This window comes from Catharus ustulatus, chromosome 2, assembly GCF_009819885.2.
Source record: "Catharus ustulatus isolate bCatUst1 chromosome 2, bCatUst1.pri.v2, whole genome shotgun sequence".
NCBI lineage: Eukaryota > Metazoa > Chordata > Aves > Passeriformes > Turdidae > Catharus > Catharus ustulatus.
Genome location: NC_046222.1, coordinates 42,472,826 through 42,492,437, shown reverse-complemented (window position 1 = coordinate 42,492,437; position 19,612 = coordinate 42,472,826). Strand labels below are relative to the sequence as shown.

The window sequence follows — 19,612 nt, the reverse complement described above, 5'->3', positions numbered from 1 at the left end:
ACCCACAGACTAATTTCACGATTATAAGCCGCACCATTTTGACTAAAGTTTTTGTCCGTACCTGGAAGTGCGTATTGTATTCTGGAGCGGCTTATATATGAAAAAAAGTTGAGAAATCTGCCAACCGGAAATGCAAGCACGCAGCAGCCCTGAGCTGAGCCGAGCACGCTCTGCCCCGAGCAGGGCCAGGGTCACCCCCAGCGGCTGTGGGGAAGCGGGGCCGGGGCCAGCGGGTGAGGGGGAAGCCGTGTCGGGGCAGCTCCCCGGCAGTGGTGAGGGAAGTCAGGCCGAGCCCGCATGGCCCCGAGCCAGTAAACCCTGCAATCCTGCGATTCTGTTACTAATTGGCAACTTTGCGAAAGTTGCACGTGGATCCTCGCTGCGAATGAAAGTGCAGCTTATATATGGAGGAAAAACGAAACGTTGCTGACACCCCGGAAGTGCAGCTTATAATCAGGTGCAGTTTGTAATTGTGAAATTACTGCAAATGCCTTGACCACTGTAAGGTAAAATTCAAATGCAGAAGCCCTGTACATCGAAGCATGTGCTCCAGTATTTTTCATTTATGCAAAGAAGTACTCACATCTTGCCCCTACAAGAGTTTTTAATGGATTAAGAGAAAACAGTGGCCAGTAAGTTAAAAAGGAAAGTGACTTTTATAACTTCTAATTTACTGTAAAAGCCTGCTAGAAAATAATATATTGGGACAAATTCACTGCACCTGGGTTCCATTTTTGTGTATCCTCCTGTGCTTTCCTTTCGTTTGAGGATATGCCAGTGCTTTCTTTTCCTCAAAATCCTTTCACATACAAAGACCACACATGCCACCTACTCTTCCATTGCACAAGGACACACTTCAAAGACTTGATTTCTGTGTCCCATATTCCTGTTTTTCCTTCAGCGGGCAAGAGCTCCGTAGGGTTTCTGTCACTATTGGCACTAATAACTTGAGCTGGAATCTGTTATGTGCTCCTTCTGCCTCCTCTCACTCACAGCCTCTCCTATCTCTTAGACTTGTTGCTAAGTTTCATCAGCAAATTTCCTACATAGATGGGAACATTTTATAAAATGTTGAAGAATTTTCTGATATATGCACTATTACAAAGATGAATAAAGCTACAGGTTTCCTCTTTTTTGAGGAAAACATTTACCTGGTGTTAAATGAGAGGGAAAAGCAGCCCCAAAATAACCAACCAACCAACCAACCAAGAACAAACAAACAAAACCCACAAAAACAAACCAAAACAGTGGCTTAGGGTTTTTGCCCCCTTTTCTCTTCAGCAACCTTCTGAAAATATTTAGAAGACACAAATCAGCAATGGATATGGTCATGGTAGGTAGCTAGTCATCCAGTAAGAGATACCATTTGTTTTTACAGCTTACTTCATGGACCTGTAATTCAGCAAAAACTGTAAAGATAAAGCAACCACAAGCACAGCAACACTGAAGGAAAAACAGTTCAGTAGTGTACTTAGTGTACTTGCAAGTCTGGGCATTTATCTTTTTATCACTACCATTACTACAAAACAGTACGTGTCTCTTGACTAGGCTAAGAGTTCAAATCACACTGAAGGAAAAGAGCTTGAGAATGTAGTTTCAGATAGGCAGCAGAAGAAAATTTTTTCTGGTTTTACCCCCCTTTATGGCTTTCCAAATAAACCAAAAAATTTCTCAGCTTGAATGTTTACATTACATATTATCAAGTGGGAAATGGCTACATAAACACAGGAAACAGCATAATTGGAACACAGAACTAATTAAGAAAAAAACTGATCCAAAATTCAAGTATACCACACTTCACAACATTTTTAATACTCTATTGAGTACTTTGGTAAATGTGGATATTTTAGGATGTTACAAGTATCCTTACCTTCTTAAACATTTATCACATGAACAATTTTTCCCATGAAGAATGAGTAAACAGAACAAAACCAAATCTTCTTTTATAGGGGGGAGTCTTCAATTTATGAAGTGCAGAAGTGAAGGAATCTGTGCTTTTGTGGAGAGTTGTGTGACTTTTTAAACTTTTTTGTTTAATGCATTAACAATTAGAGAAATTATCTGATTAAGAGAAAATCCTAGCAAATAAAAAAGCTTTAGTCTACAAAAAGCTTATTTTAAAACCTTCAAGACATTTTAATTGTTAGACCTATTTAACAGTTACCCCAAATCAGTTCCTTATGTTTATTACTTTGTCTCTTTGCTTTTCGAAATCCTGATCTGTTAATTTTGTGGCCAGGTCTGTTTCTCTCACTGTGCAGATGTCAACTAAACCTCTCCAGAGTGGAGTGAATGTACCCCGAACAGGACTCCTTGTGAGGTCCATCAGGATGTGAAGGGAAAGTTGGAAATCAATAAAAGAATAAATAAACATTTAACTAATCAAAGTAAGAAGTTTCTAACTTTCCATGAAAAGTAAAACTGATGTTATTTAATTAGTGTAGATTATTCCTTAAGGGATGTTGAGCTGCCAGACTTATCACAACATCTATTTTGAAAAGCTTCGTCAGAATTCCTGAAATTGCCTTTAAATGTTCTTTCCTTAAAAAAACCCCAGAAAGTCAGATTGCAGGTTCCTTCTTCCTAGACCAAAGTTGGACACATTAAAGCAGATAGACAAGCTGTTCTTTAAGAGATCAAGAGTTTGATTGCCTGGATGTCATAAGCAACAACTTCTGAGTCAGAAGCAAGAACAAACACCTCAAAATTTGAAGTCTGAAACAAACAAATAAACAAAATGGAAGTTTAGCAGTGAGACATAAAAATAAGCAAATGGGCTAACTCAACAAGGAAGCCAAGATGTTGGCAGGAATGTTTATTGAAGCCAGGATTTTCTTTTAGATTCTTCATACCGCAGAATCTGTCAGAGAATGTCAATATTTTTTTCAAATTGCCACAAATGTTATATTTAACATAGTGGCTCTGATTTTCTTCAAATAAACAAGCAATAAAAATGGCCAGCTACAGAACTCTTCACAGAAATTTGGGTTCCCAAATACTGAAATCAAGCTATTTAGAGCCTCACACAAAATGCTCTTGGGACATATGTCATGGGTGAGGATACTATGCTTAAATTCAACCAGAAAAGCAGGTTTGCTAGATGTTGTCCAACTTTTGCCTGTTCCCCATTTTCCCCATAATCCCTATCATGAAAAAGAGTGTGGAAAGTCTTTTTGAGAAATACAGCATACTCTTAGCCTATTACCATGACAGGCACCCTTGAAATAACTTACTGAAAGATACTTAATGACAATCTGATTAACCATGCTCCAGGTTAAGAGGGATGCATGGTCACTGAGCAATATAAAATACCTACTCTGTTTCTAGATTGCATATTTCAACACTTGGCCTAATCTCAGTTTTGTGCCTTAGACATTTTCCTTAGTAAAGTCTATTTTCTTTGGCAACGTATTTCACAATGCAGCTTATCGTGAGGAAGTTTTCCTGACATTCAGCCTAAATTCTCTCCCAAATTCTTCCTGTCAGATGATTGTCTCTTCTTAGCTAGATGATGTAAGCAGCATTCACACTTCCCAGACAAAGAAATAAAAGTTTCAAATCAGAGTGAGAGTTTGAGAAGGTGTACAGTTCAAATTGAGAGGGGTCTTAAGCATTGATGTACCTACTTACTCTTTTAGCGATCAATGCAATCACTTCTGTGTGAAGCAAATATGCCTTATCTGTGGCTAAGTGGTGGCTGTGGGGACTAAGCGACTGTGTAAGCAGTCACATAATACCTGTCTGCTGCTCTTATGTGAAGGTGAGAACTCAAACGGCCAGGTCAAGTTGTGCTGTTTTACAGCTGGCCCTGCACTATTTGTGACCATCCTGTGCTGCCTTCTAGTATGAAAACTAATTTGCACATTCACAGACACTGCAGGTCTTCACGGGTCAATGCCACTAACTGCACAAGTGGGGTTAATAGGTCTACTATCTGTTACTATTAGGAATCACTTTGCATTACATTGCACAGCTGTTGTGAAATAAACCACTGAGGAAGGCAATCTAACAGTTCAACGCTTTGCTTCTGTGACACGCTCCTGATAGTTTGGATACCGACATGGTTCTATCTACTATTTGCTATCTCTTCAGTACCAACAAAACCAAATCCCAAAAAGGGTTGTTAAAAAAATAACAAGAAGAAGTTGGTGCTGAGAAAATTAACTATTCAAAGAGATTAATGTAATTAGAAGTTGTATTTTGCTTTAACAACTACTTTGTGAATGGACACATCCAGGCATAAAGCCAAAATCAGCTTAGCTGTTTGTAATGGTACTACGCCCAGGAACTGTTAATGTTGAAACTGGAAGTATGTATCCTTTCAGGAAACAAAAGCACGTGTATGAACATTTAAGATATCTGAAGAAACATAAGTTAGCCACAGATGCAAACTACTTAGAGGTAAGGGAACCATTATAGACATAGGATCCATAGAAAACCTTTCCATTCCTCCATGCTATTGGCATACAAAGTTTTACTGGTAGCTGACACACTGAAGAATGTTCAGATGTTATTTAAGGCTCAAATGCTGAATAATTATAAATTAGAAGCTTCTGACAGTTATCATTAGTGAAACTTCAAAATGGCCATGTTTGGAACAGAACACAATATTAAGAAAGGAACACAGGACATGGCATGACACATGGTATGACAAGAGATTTAGAGCAAAAGGTCTAGAAAGAGTATAAGATTCAGATTTTCTAGGCTTTTTTTCTGCTTTCACACAAATACAACTAATAAAATAAGTCAACTTAGAAAGCTCTCATCTAGCTTGTAAAAAGGCCTCAATACAGTGTAAGAGGCAGCTTAGGGGAGAGAAAGGGCTAGACTGGTTTCTTTAAACTGTGACTACTAAAATGGGATTGTGTGTTGCTAAGTGGGCTCAGCTGCAGAGGTCGCCCCTCCTGAGGTCCTGCTGGATGCCCTTTAGGGAAACCAACTAGACCTTTGCTTCCCTGCCCCTTGATAGCATCCCTGGTGAAAAATGGCCTTTACCCACAGGGTGGGAATGCTGGGTCCAGTGTGACAGCAGCTGGTGGGGCAGTGCTCTCAAGGAGCGGTGCTGGACAGGCAGCCTGGGCTGACCCCTGTGTGTGGCCACTCCTGGCTCCGCGCTGGCCCCAGCCTGGCCCTGGGACAGGAGGAGACTCAGGTCAGTGCCAGACCCCTCTGCAGGCTTTGGCTGGCCGTTGACACTTGGGCTTCAGTGGGAATTTCACATCAGCTCCAGGAGATCATGTCATGACATGCCATATGGCAACAAATTAGGCCAATATTTTACTGATTTGGCCAAGGTGGATGGGCTACCTTCACTTAACTCAGAAAGGAAACACAACTCAATATTGTTTGGAAAGTAGCTTTTACTGAAGAACAGCTATCCAAAGAAGTAGCTCTCACAATATTTTAATCCTTAGGGCTACCAGACTCTGTGGCCCCATCCTTCAAAACTTTCCTCAGAACCATGTGAACGTGGCTTCCAGATTTCTACTCTATTTTCTTTTTAACTCTACAAAACTAATCTCTTCCTCCTCCCCGGCCTCCTACTTGTAATAGCAGGGCTGCGACAAGTACTGCACCAAGAAGTAGATTTGTAGTCATTTATTTTGGTGGTCATGCTAGCTTAAGCAGTTTGCTGATCTTGAAATGCCCCTTCATCCTGTTTTTGACTTCTTCTTCTGTCCTGTGTTGCTGTGACACTGAAACAGTCTATTGCACCATGGTTGAAAAATAAACAGTAAATATCTTGTTTGTTTTGCTTTTAGCCAGGTCTGTTTTGTGAAGTGGGTACATAATAAACTAGCATGGCTGCCAAAAAAACAGAGCAAAACTGTTAATGTGTTTCAGTCCTAGCTCAAAGCAAAAGCACTTGTTCCGGGAAAAATATCCAAGAAAGCTTCTCAAAATAAAAATAACTGAAGCCTCTGAAGACACTTGAAAAGTATAATAAAGGCAACCTAAATGTTCTGCAAATATTAAAACAACATCCTAACAGAGAATACTTAAATAAAACACCTTTGTATGTATCACAGCTATGAGGCCATGCAGATTACACAGATTGCTCAAGGGAGAATATTTTGCTTCCTTGTGAAAATGTGGGGGCTTTGGCTGGTGTTTGTTTGGTTTACATAAGGGCATATTTGTTTCTACACACCCTTTGGTACATAAAGTGCTTGTGTTGTTTTCTGTTTTTAAACACATTTCCAGGACATTAAATAAGTACAACAAATACAGTGGTTTCATTCCGGAGATGAGACTAAATGAAGGAAATTTTAAAAATAAGTTTGTAGGAATGAAGCGCCTTTTCTCATACTTCCAGGAGAAATTAAGATAAATTCAGAATCCATTAAAAATTTTTAGAAACTGGTAGCATGTCAGGTAGAAGTATGCTCTGACATGATTACAAGTTAGTAATGGGTACTGCAGGTATCCTCTTCTACCACCAACTCCATTCCCTCCCTCTGTAGTCAGAATATAAACACATAAAACTTAAAGCCTATAAGGCTGGCTGATCCAGGACTCATGTTCCTTTAAAATACTCATTATCTTTCTCTCTTTTTTCTCTGTCAACAGTCATCTGAAAAGACACCTAGTGACTGTGGTGGAAGCAAAGAATCTACAAACTGAAATTGCAAATACCACATTTCTGGGAAGACTAAAACATCTTTAAAATAAATTCCTTCCAGCCACGCTACTCACAGAATGCTTCCCAAAACTTTGAGAAGTGTTGTCATGCAATACTATACTACATGCAGTGAAATGCTTGCATGGAATGAGCATTTGAATTGAGAACCAATTAGATTTATAAAATGAGAAGTAGCAAGAGGCTTTCCAACTAACCCTTCATTTTGTACTTTTAATGAAGAGAGCACTTCATATCCTCTCCATTAGACTCTTCAAAACTGGGAATAGTAAGCAATCTCACTTTGTGAATGCTCTCACGAAAAAAATGCTGCAAGGTAAAGCTGGAGAGAGACCTTTTACAAGGACAGGCAGTGACAGCACAAGCGGAAATATCTTTAAAGTGAAAGAAGGTAGGTTTAGATTAAATATAGGGATGAAATTCTTTAATTTGAGGGTGGTGAGACATTGGCATATGTTGTCCAGAGAAATTGCAGATGGTCCACCCCCAGAAGTGTCAAAAGCTGGATGGGGCTTTGAGCAATCTGGTCTAGTGTGTGGCCTCCCTGCCATAGCAGGAGGGTTGGAGTATGGTCTTTAAGATGCCTTCTAACCCAAACCATTCTCTAAATGTATATCCATATGAAGGCAAGTACAAATACACACACCTTGAATATATATCTTGAATATAGAAAGCAGGAGAAACTGTAATTGCTAACAACCAATTACACTAGTCTCCTGCAACACATGGTGTTTTCAAAAATAAATAGATTTTCTTTATTTGCATTCTCTGCAGAAAACTGAAGAGCAAAAACTATACGGACACTGAATTATCAAAGCCTTCTTACTAAGGCTCGGAACACCATTTATGTAAGATCATAAAGGAATGTACATGAATCTTGTAAATCCCCTTATTTCTGTTCCCCTTTCCTTTCCTCTTGAACAATTATCCTATTTCCACACTTCTGTCTCACTCACAGCCTCTTAGCTCCATCAAGACAGTCAAGAGTTCCACCTCTTTGATCCCAACTAACCAGTCAAAACAGCAGAGATCAACATGGGAGATCTACATTTACACACCTCTTACAAAGTTGTTTACTACAAGAAAATAACTTTGTCACAAACCAGCTCTGTGACAACCATCTTGGAAAACATCAAAGACTGTCTCTAAAAAGTCAAATTGCTTTCCTCCTCAACAGGTAGGCTTTAAAGGCAATGAAATTAGGACAGGGTGCAAAAGGCTGTGCATATGATATGGTTCTGCAGTCTGGACATTCATATCAACAGGAAATAACTCACATTTTCAAAAGAAAAAGAAAAATGCAGAGAAAAAGCTGCTAAGAAATACAGAGCAAAGCATGAACAAGTTCTCTGTTGACTTAATGATTATAAAATTCTGAACATATTCTGAATTAATAGCATTTTCTGTCACAGCATGTGTCACAGCACATCACAACGATTCTGGTTATACCTTCTGCAAAATAAAAAAAAAAATCCACGGACCTGTATTTTCAATCCCAGAGGATGGCAGTTAAAGGGATGTGGGAGGGACTGGTTGCAACTGGTTTCTATTGAGATCAGTTTTTAAAATCTTTTTAAAAATTATCATACTTAAATGTCCCCAGATGACTGTTTTTTCTTCATTTCCACAAAGAAATAATGGAAGAAATTATTTGAAATCATGAAAATTACTGGAAAAATTAGAACTAGATTTAAATTAGGAATGTAACAAGTAGACAATTATGAAAGCTGATGCAGTGTTATCTGGAAGAGCCAGCTAATGCTCTGTACTAATAGCACCCACAATTTTATCTCCTAATTGTCTGGCCTAGTATGTGTTCTTATCTGAGAAAAGTTCAGAAATACATACAGATGTTATATGTCAAACTACCTTAATGATAACAGAACATGAACTGTTTACTTTTATTACTCTGTTGGTTTTTTTTAAAACTGAGCACAAATGCTAAGAAACATCCACTGAACATGTGTATTTTCATACTTAAGCGGTGCAGAGAAAGACAGCAAACAGGATTCCTTCTAGCCCAAGATAGGGCAACGGAGAAAGCAGCATGGAGAGTTCCCTCTCAACAAGAACCCATCAAAGGATCATGTTGCAGATTTGCTCTCTAGGAAGTCTGCATGACAGATATATGCCAATCACTTCCTGATTTCAGATATGAGCTCTAATGGTCACAGATAACATCTGCAGGGAAATGAAGGTACAGTTCTGGTATCTCTTTTTTTAGCAATTATATCAAAGAAATTACTATCTTCTGGATAGCAATTCTGACCCAGAAGGTCTTCATCTTCTTTGTGCGCACTGAAGTGATGGGAAGGAAGTAACAGAAAGTTAGTGCGAAAGGGATTATTTTTCCAGCTGGATCACTTCTCCAATTATGTTCACCACACAGTCAAACAAACATTTGTACCAGCACAACAGCAAAGACCTTTTCTCAAAAGGTTCAAAAAACACTCTACAGGTATGCAATTTATACGAATAGAGAAATATTCTTCTAAGTGTTACTGAACATCCCCTAAGTACTCTCCCAGTTTGGACGGTGAAAGAAGATAGAACAAAAGACTGACTGAGATTTGGGGCAAAGCTGGTTCTGCAAACTGCTAATTAGATAAAATTCTTTGTAGCATATTTCCTCCAGTCATTCCAGAGCTAAAACACAGCAGAAAACCATGCAATGCTACTGAGTACACTCTCGCTTCTGCAATAGTCTCCAAGTAATTTTGCACTGTTTGTTCTGGTTTATTCTTACAAAGCAAGACTGGTAACTGTATCAGCAACGAAAAAAAGGGAAGAAAAATCTGATTTCACGGGCTTTGGTGTTAACCTGTTGCTGAGAACTAGTTCAAGTGTGCTGAAAGATGTAATTTCAATTAATGAATCAAAATCCAAATAACATTGATCTAACTTGTTTGAATTAAAGCTAATCAAAAAGATCTCCTTTCTCTTCTCATTCTCAGCTTCTAGGTGTTAAACCTTCCTTGTTGCCTTTCTCTATGTCTTTTGTAGTCCACATAATACTTTCTGGCCAGAGATGCATATAGCCAGTATTCAAAATTAGGCCTTCCCAAGAGGTTTATGAAGGCATGTGACTTGTTTCCAGTAATTCTCCCAATATTTTGGAAAACTTAGCCTGACTGCCAGAGGACAGTAAGCTGATGGTTTAAAAAAAATTAAAAATTTAACAAAACCATTGAAATCAGTATTTTCCTATCTTGTAGAATTTCCTTTATTGAAGACATGATTTTTTTCTGTAATTAATATCAAATACTTTGTCTGCTATATGTGGTATGAAATAGGAGGAAGAAAAGGTGAAAAAATATTACTGATTAACATCAGTAAAAATATTTTTAATAAGAAAATTTCAAAATTCCGTACTGAATTACTGATCTTTCTTCAATAGAAATTTCAAAGAGGTATTTCCAAATTAGTAATCTGATGCACAAATTAAGAAAGTCTTTCCAAAGAAGTTACCAACATAGTCCACACTATCTTAATAACTAATAGGATGTGCAGCCATCTTAAGGAAAAAAAATCAAACTTGCTAAACCTAGGAGCTTTTAATTAATTTTAAGCAGCAAACATGGTGGGGAGAGAGGGAGTAGGAGGAACAAAAATAAACAACCAGTTGTAACTTCAAAGAAGTCCTTTTATTTGTGGTGTTTTTCTTCACTTATAGTAATATGCTTTCAGTGTTCCTCCCGTCAGACTCCTACCAAGGAGATTAATTTAAATGCCGAATCTTTAATGAGAGGTGAAAAACACCAAAATCAGTTACCAAGTATATCAAAACACCACCAAACACTATTTTTTGCAATTTGAGAGAGACACCATGCAAAACAAAATGTCAAGTGTTTGTACTGCAGTCTCAGGGTGCTAGTATATGCAATGTTATTTTCCCCTGTATAAATTGAGAAATAAGCTGCCCCTGTGGATAGGAGACTGCTTACTCTTTTGATGGAATCTGTAATGCACTTTGCATTATAGGGAAAAGGTTAATTTGCTCAACAACATGCTGTGCCCTTCAGTATCTGATTTTATGTACCATTCCACGGATAGCTGGTTTTAACAGCTCATTTATTTTTCTTCAAGTACAGCTTTTGAAACTGAGTATTTTGATGCTTTCCTTGGAAGCAGATAGCATCAGACCCCTTGTGTGAGGGCAAATACAGAACCATAATGAGAACATCCAGTTAATACAAAAAAAAGTCCACAAAAATGAGATACTGTCTGAACCATGAAGATTATTAGATACAAAAAGGCAGACTTTCTAAAGAAAAATATTCATCAAGCATAGTACAAAACTATCCACTTCAGAATTTTTATACTATCCCCTGGAGTATTTAATATTGGTCAGGAATCTCACTGATTCATGATGCCAGAGAGAAAAAGCTCTGGGGCCATTCATCACCTGCCAACAACCAAAAAAAAAAAAACTTGGAAAAATAGCAAGAAATGTAAGAATTAAGAGCCTATTTCAGTCTTGGATTTAGTAAACTCTCAGAAATAATCAGGGAATTCCAGCAAGATAACATGAACACTCAAGAGAACTCATTCAATGCTTCAAACTCATAGGGGATCTCTAGGACCAGTAGCATGAACCAGTTCATCTACACTTACATCAACACAGAATAATCCTATTAAAGGACAAGGAAGTAGCGTTTTATTTTACTCCCAGATAATTTCTGTTAGCTATTAATTTTACTAACAACATCAAATTAATAGGAAGCATAAATAAAATATGAATCTCTAAAATAAAATATATCACTTATTTAATAGAAAGAATGCAAATTCAGTAGAAGAGGAAGGAAGTTATTTTAAGTAAGTTCCCTTGATAAAGATTCAAACATTCACATGGGATTAAATTATAGCATCTCCATTGTTCCCTAATAAACACTAGGAAATAGGGGTCATTATTCTACATCCCTGATGGCTTGCAGCTGAAGTAATTGGAAATGCAGTGGGGATGAATCTGACTTTTTATCCTATTTACAGTACATGTAGTACTGTAAATACTACAGTATATACAAGCAAGTACTTACTATGAAGAGTAGTGTTGTTTGGTTGGGGTTTTTTAATGCACCATTTACCAACATCATCACTAAATTAAAACCACCACAAAATGACAGTTATCAAACCTAAGTCTGTATATCATAAAAAAGGTATCTTATGAGTTCCTTTTCCTTTATTTTCTTCTGAAGGGGAAATATGTGGCACATGGCCTCTGGTTTTTCTGACTACTAGTCAATTTTCTAGCATCAAGAAATAAAATACAAGGATAAAAAAACTGATTTGCAATAATCATCGTATTATTACTGCTGCCAGCAATAATTGCTACAAAGCCTTACAAAACATATTTATGTGATACAAAGTTTCATTTAACTTTATACTTCAGTGTTTTTGCCAATAATACTGTTCATAATGTCTCGTTTCATTAGCTACTTCTAAATTTAAAAAAACCAAACAACACTGGTTCCTTCTGGTTCTTTAGGCAGGAAGGACATAAGACTTGTTAAGCACCTCTCAGACTATTTCCTTGACTATTGGAAACACTTCATTTACACATTCATTGGACAAGCACTCTAACATTGTGTTCACCAAGACTAAAATATAATTTGACTTATGAAAAATTTAATAAGCATCAGATGAGAAATAAAATGGTTATATTAGTATATATTTTTCATTTTAAAATCTGATTAATGCACTTATATGTATGCTCACAATTCAATAAAATAAAGTTCAAGGCAGGGAAACAAGGCCATTAGTTGGCATGTAAATGTAATATGTGCCATTCCATATTCTTATACTTCCTGCATTCACTGATACAATAGTGTCTTTTACTATCACATGCTACAAGAATTAAAAGAAATTTGAAAGTAATATGATTAAGTGTATCCATAAATAGCCACAACCTATTCCCTAGCTGTTTTTCTCCAGCCTTCTTAAAACTGCCAAAAAGAACAATTTTTTTTAATAACTTTTCATGTTTTCTCTTTTTATGCAGAAGGAAATCAGATTTTTAAAGATCTGCATGCCTTGTCTCAAGCTTTCCCATCAGCTGAGAATTTTGTTTAGTATCGTCACTAAGTTGCAAACTGGCTGACTTAAAGTGCTTCCAGAAGAGAAATCTAAGTGTATGCATAACTCCAAACTTCATCAGAAACAAGCAAAAGTGCTCTGAAGATTCCATAGCTAAATTACAAGTTTGTCAACCAAAAAACCTATACTAGCAATCTGTTTGGGACACTGGATTCTGTGACGACATGTAGAAAACTGCAATAAGTGACTGGGGAATAAAAAACCCACATCTTTGACAAAGGTGATACTTCTACTCCAATAATAATTAAACAAATCCCACCAACAGGCAGCTCAAACCTTTTAAACCTAGAGAAATTTTAAGTTTGATAAATTTTCTTATGTAAATATAACTACCATGAAAACCGTGTGTCCTCAATGTTCTCATATTCTCTTTCTGGACAGAGAGCAACAACTGAATGAGGTTATTCCAAACTGAGCAAAAGGCTGGTTACAAATGATTTCCCACCAAGAGCAGCTTCCCCCTACATGAAGACCTTACAGGGACCCACACTGGAGCAGCCTGCTCCTGAAGCACTCAATTCTCTGGAAAGGATCCACAATGGAGCAGGTCATGAAGAACTGCAGCCTATGGGAAGGACTCATGTTGGAGAAGTTTATGGAGACTGTCCCCCGAGGGAGGGACCACTACTGGAGCAAGGGAAGAGCGTAAGGATTGCTCTTCTTGAGCAGGAAGGAGGTGCAGCCTTCATTCCCTGCCTTCTGTGCCAATGGCAGGTAAGAGGCAGAGAACTGGGATTATAGTGCGAGCTGGGATTCAAAAGAAGGGAGGGGCAGGAGAAGTTTCTTTAAAATTTGGGTTTTGTTTTCTTATTACGCTACTCTGATTTGATTGTCATTAAATTTCCCCAAGTCGAGTAATTTTGCTCATGACAGTGATTGCCAAGCGACTTCTCCCTGCCCTTATCTAAACCCATGAGCCTTCCCTTGCATTTTTCCTCCCCTGTCCAGATGAGGAGGGCGATGACAAAGCAGCTTTGGCGGGCACTGCTAATCCAGCTGGGGTCAACCTGCCACACTCAGCTATACAATCCATGCATTCCCATGGAAATCATACTGTTACAGAACAAAATGTATAATTCCACTACATCTTTCACAAAAACTCTGGATGGCAAGATCAAATTACAAACCAAAGAGAGGCCATAAACTTCCAAAAGTGAAAATGGTAGACTCGTCTGAGGGGGAAAAAAAAAGAGAGGGGAAACAAGGAGAGAAAACAATAGGAAATTATTTGTACATATTATGAAAGACTAAAGAGTTTGAAAAATAAACCCCTCACCTATTCATTAATTTTTTTCTCCTTAATAGTTAGCTCATAACAATCTTTAACTGGAAAGCTATTAATTTAAACATTGTTTAACTAAGGAATTCATAAGTCTTCTGCTAACCAACTTTTAAGGTGGTAAGTACAGAAGAGTCACCTCATTCTTCCAACTACCCAGGAAAAGATGTTTTGCATGAAGCAAAAAAAAAGTATACATTTATACATTTAAGTGATATTACCTATGCAACTGTACTAAATAAATGCTATGACTTTGCTATTTTAAAATATTTATCTAAGCTGAAATAGTGGGATAGCAATTCTATGGCTATTTACTTCTAGGATAAGACAACTTTATATAAACTTCTTTCTGAACTAGTAAATTTGTTCCAATCTGAGTCATAAAACCCTTACCTCAATATTCTAAGTACCCATAAGAGGAAGGAAAACCAGGATAGACATAATCTTTGGATGGATTAGAGCTGGTTAAACTTTCACAATATTTAAAAATCCCCCTACTGATGTTAATTCTTAGCTCACTTCTTTATTCATGACTGACTCCCAAGTAAGGACAAAAATAGCTTCACTCCTTACTTGGATTTTTTTAATAGTTGCATAAAAATACACTTACAACTTCTTTAACAAAGCTGTATTTGAATAGAAATAAAAAAAACAAAGCAAATGGCAGATTCAAACAGCATAAGGACACCATATCAATGGATCACTTTGGCAAGTCTGATCCATAATAACTCTACAAGAGTTTCTCTTGGGTGATAAATTCGCTTTCTCTTCTTATCACTTACTTATCATATTCTTGGATTACTAGCATACATTCACTGGACAACACTCAAGAGTATTTCATTATACATAAATACAGGTCTACGTCTCCAATATAAGCTTTTTGCAGGAAAGGAAAGGTACACAAGCATTCAAAGCTTTTTTTGGGTCAGGGAGCAGGGAGGTAGTAAATTGAGAGAAAACAATTTTTAAATTGATTCAAAAGGCTTTGGTTGAACAGTTTATTAAACAGTTTACTTTTTGTGCTAGTACATTTCTGCTTTTGGATAAGAATTCCAAATAACCTCTACTACGCAAATAATTTTTTTAAAAAATCACTTCAGGGGGAATAGAAAAAAGTGTACTATTTTATACAAGGAGAGGCCCAATGCAAGACTACTCTCAGCAAACTTACCAGTCGTCTTCTCTCCTCTTCAACAGCAATCAGGAGCCGAGCAAACTCCTTCAATGACTGGGCTGAAAGGAAAATAAAGAAAAAAGACCATTTTGATTAAAATGAGATTTTAAGACCAGGTGAGTCCATTGTCTTGATTGAAGCTCCAATGATAAAATATTGCTCTTACACTGCAATGTAATAAGTAGCCTTAAACAAGATAGACTGAAGCAGGCAGCCGTCAAGAGCAAAGAAAAAGAACCTAAATCTTAAGAGTCCTATGTATTTTGAAAATATTTTTAAATGGAATATGGCAAACTGAATTACCTGAAAAATTGAAAGATCAGTCTCAAACAGAAAAATTCCACTTTCATCCATGAAATTCACTTTAGCATACTAGGAGCATAAAGAAAATAATTTAGTTTCTCCCACTGAGGGAGACCTATGAAAAATATTTGGGTAAATATTTGAAACTCAACATTTTAGAAGAAATGCCAACTGTTTAGATTTAACTGCTCTTTGGCTTTATGTTTTACAAGGACAAGGTCTCAGGTGACACAAACAGATGATTGATTTATAAGTTTTGAATTCTGTTACAACTGTGACAGAGGCTTTGCTCAAAACTGCTTTCAAATAGAAGTCAAAGGGTTGAAGCAGAGTCAATGGAAACATAATACAAGAATTAACCCCTAAAAGAGGGCAAGAAAGAGGAAAACATTCAGAAAAAGCTTAAGACAAACCTGCCTAGAAAACTTTCTTTCCATTTGTATTACTTTCTCAAGGGCATAGGGGTTACTCAGATTCAGCACCACAGTCCCACAGGCGACAATCCCAGAGAACAATCATGAGAAGAGAGCCAAATATCTCTTTTTACTTTCTCTGGATGCAACTAGTAGTAATTGCTACCAATGACAGGATGCTACATTTTGTGGTTTAAAGCTCTGAACTCAGAATACAGATTGCTAAATACTACGGTTTCTCACAATAAATTTGAGGCTACCTCAATAATTTTGAAAGAGGTAAAAAACAGACATGAAACAAAACTCAGATTTTCTCAAAAGAACAGGATTGAAAAATTATTCACTGTTAACCAACACATAGTGCTGATGGTATGCTAATGGAACTCTGCCCCTTAGTTATTTTTTTCTTTTCTTAAATGTTTTTTGTGTCGGTCTCCAATAATACAGCTTTATCCCTTTGCAATTCCTCTAAAAGATTTAAGGAAATAAGCACATTTTCTAGAAAGTAAGTATTGGAGCAGATCCTTTAAAAGGAACTAGTTTCTGGCTTGCCTTAACTGCCTTGTTTGCATTCATGATCTGCTAGTTAGTTTTTGGACCATTCCAAAATAATTTCTATGCTTTATAACATCTGGACCTTGCAGAGGTCACCCTTGAATTCTCCTTTCTCTCTGTTAACTTTTACAGTTGACGAACACTTTGCTGTTTGTTTCAATTTCTTCTGCAAGAAATTACATAGCTAATTTTCTTTGCAACTGTGATGTTAAACTTGCCTATATTGACCTCTAAGTCATTGTTTGCTGACAAATCCTTTTTTTCCCATTATGAGTTCTTGGTTTAGTCCAAATACACCTGGGAAGTTAAACATCCATCTACTTGGGTACTGAGTCTTTTCCTTCAATATTTTTCCCTGAAAATGCAAGTGCCAGAAGATTTTGCCAGTTATGTTCATATCAAGAATTTCAGTTTGATATCCACTGAATTAACTCAATCTCTTAGCTCATAATATCCCATGAAAAAAAAAAAAAAATAAGCCAAACAGGTAAAGAAATAAGATGATTAACTGATTGGTTATACCTGACTAGGAATCTGTAGAGCATTACACTCATGAATATCTAAGTACCCAACATGAAATACTAAAACCTAAATAAGCAATTAACCAGATGGACATGGCTAAACTATGAGGATGTGGAGGAGTGGAGGGTGGTGGGAGGACGAAGGGGAGTGTAAAAGAAACCGAAAACACAAAACCAGTACGAGAAGCTTTTAATTCATCTTTGGAATTTCAAGGCAGAACCGAAAGGTTTTTTAGTTTCAAAATTTAAACGTTTTGCTTAGGGTTTCAACACATTCAGGTCACCCATAGGAAAAAAACATATAAAATACATTCTGTAAGTATGTAAATCAAGATTTTCCTCAATATTTAACACTAGTGTAAAGGTACTAGTCTGTCACCTGTACAACGCCTTGGGTAAGGCTGAGTCTCCATCTTTTCTTCCCCATTGGCTCATCTTTGGGGGAATTATAAAGGTCAAAGTTTCACTAAGAACACAGAACCTACACTCTTCCGCAGCACTAAGACAATCCATTCCCCTGATCTTATGAGACTTTGCAGAGACACCTTCGCATCAAAACTGACTATACCTCTGATGCTCAACTGCTCAACATTCACATCCATCCCTACATCCAGCCGTGGGATGTCCTTCCCAGCTCAGGAGGTGCGCAAAGAGAACATGTGCATTGTGTTATTTGAAGCATTGTGAAGGATGCACTCCCAGTACAGAGAATTCTGCAACAGGGACATCTCTGGTGACCCCAATGGTTCTTCTGTCCTTGCAATGCCATCACACACATCGAGAAAGGATTTATCCACGCCAGTTCTCCTACAACAGCCCTGAGTACTGCAGTACTGATCTTTCATGTTATTACACCCTTGTTCCTATCCAACCCCTGCTCAATGTGACCTCAATTAAAAGTCAAAGTCTGTCCCTAGAGAACTTTGGCTGTGGTAGAAGCTGCAGTGGGAGTGGGGAAGGGAAGGCAAGAGAGCCCTTGCTCTTCTTTTCCTAGTGTACCCTTTGTCCTTATTTCTCCCTGCTTCTCCCACAGAGCCTCTGGCTGCAGAAAGGCCACAGCTCTGCCTCACCTCAGTTTGGGGCACACAGATGCTGAGGGCAGCAGTCACTGAGAGGGGTGACGCAATTCACCCCCAGGGCACTGGGCACCTTGGAGATCTGGGCAGGGATGTGCTTCCCTTCCATGACTCTCATCAGGATCTCAGCACAAACTCTGGGCACAGGTACACTCATCTAACTCTGGATTCACAGCTCCCAACAGGAAACAAACAGATATTTCAACAATAATAAGTTGAGGTGCTTTTGTGTAGTTGAAAACCAGAAGATTTAGAAATCAGACCTGTCTGTATCAGATGCAGCCCACTGTCTGTCAGGACACTCAGGCATTACTCACCAGCTTCACAGTCTTTTATTAGTAATGCCACAACATTTTTTAAAATCCATTTATTTTTAATCAGAATAGACACAGAAGAATTAAAGTGAACTTTGTAAACACAAAAGGGGGTGGGAGGAAGAAGAGTCAAGTCTTTTGCAAGAGGAAATGTCATGGGAATGTATTGATAAGAGATAAATTCTGAAAACACACCAATAATATGAAGTACAATATGCAGCCTAATAGATTAAAGATATTTTCAGTTATTTTCATAAAGAATTATTGATATTGGTGGGCCATTTAAAGAAAAATGAAGTGCTGACTCAGTATTTTATTCTAAGTCATTGGGCAATATTAACTTAAATTCCCAAAAGTTTTACAGCCTGTTTTTTATTTAAGGGCTACTCAAAAGGAGTGATAAGACACATTTGGTATCATGATAGAAATGATGCCTGTGAAAAGCAACACCCAAGAAACAAAAACAATTGAATGTGTACTCAGATGTACACTTGTGGTCTCATTCATCACAATCACAACAGGTTGCCAGCTGCTCTCTCTGGAGTGTTCCCAACTCAATAACAATGCGCTGCAAAATTTCCCGTGTTCAGGAGAAAGGGCTCTCATTATTTTGCTTACCACAAAAAAAAAAAAAAGTATTCTCTTTACTTTTAATTGAAACATCTTTTAATTAACTTGCTTCATACAGACACAAACTAACAGTACCAATAGCTTAAACATTAATGGTGTAGATCAACAACGTTTATTTTTTCCCAAAATCCCTATCATTTAAAACACATGGTACAGCTCCACACTCATATAATTAAAAAGGAATGGAAGGTTGATGTAGACTTGAGAGAATGAGGGAGAAGTAAAAAAGAATAAAAATTAATTTGTGTGAATTTATAGAATGCTTATTAAAAATATGATACATTTACAGTAATTTCACGACCATAAGGCGCACCGGACTATAAGGTGCACCCCCCGGGAGTTGGCAAAATTCGCAACTTTGTAGATCATATAAGGTGCACTTTTTTTTTGCAGCGAGGCAGCCCCCAGCTCCCCCCGCGCAGTTGCTGGCCGAGGCCCCGCCTCAACCCGTCAGACATGGGCCCCCGGGCCCACCTCCACCTGGCAGGGGCAGTGCCGTGAGGGGTGCACCGGACTATAAGGTGCACTTCCGGGTTAGGGGGAAAATCTTAGTCAAAAGGGTGTGCCTTATAGTCATGAAATTACTGTACACTCTACAAATGTGGTTTACTGCA

The 19,612-nt window shown here is 37.7% G+C and overlaps 1 protein-coding gene across 1 annotated transcript in view; it reads right to left on the bottom strand.

The window, feature by feature from the left end:
• The window catches only part of LOC116993230 (rho GTPase-activating protein 42-like), a 149,997-nt gene that overhangs the window by 80,900 nt on the left and 49,485 nt on the right, over window positions 1–19,612 (bottom strand). The window contains 1 exon segment of the mRNA XM_033053639.1: window positions 15,184–15,245. Within this exon segment, the coding sequence (XP_032909530.1) occupies window positions 15,184–15,245 (62 nt within the window).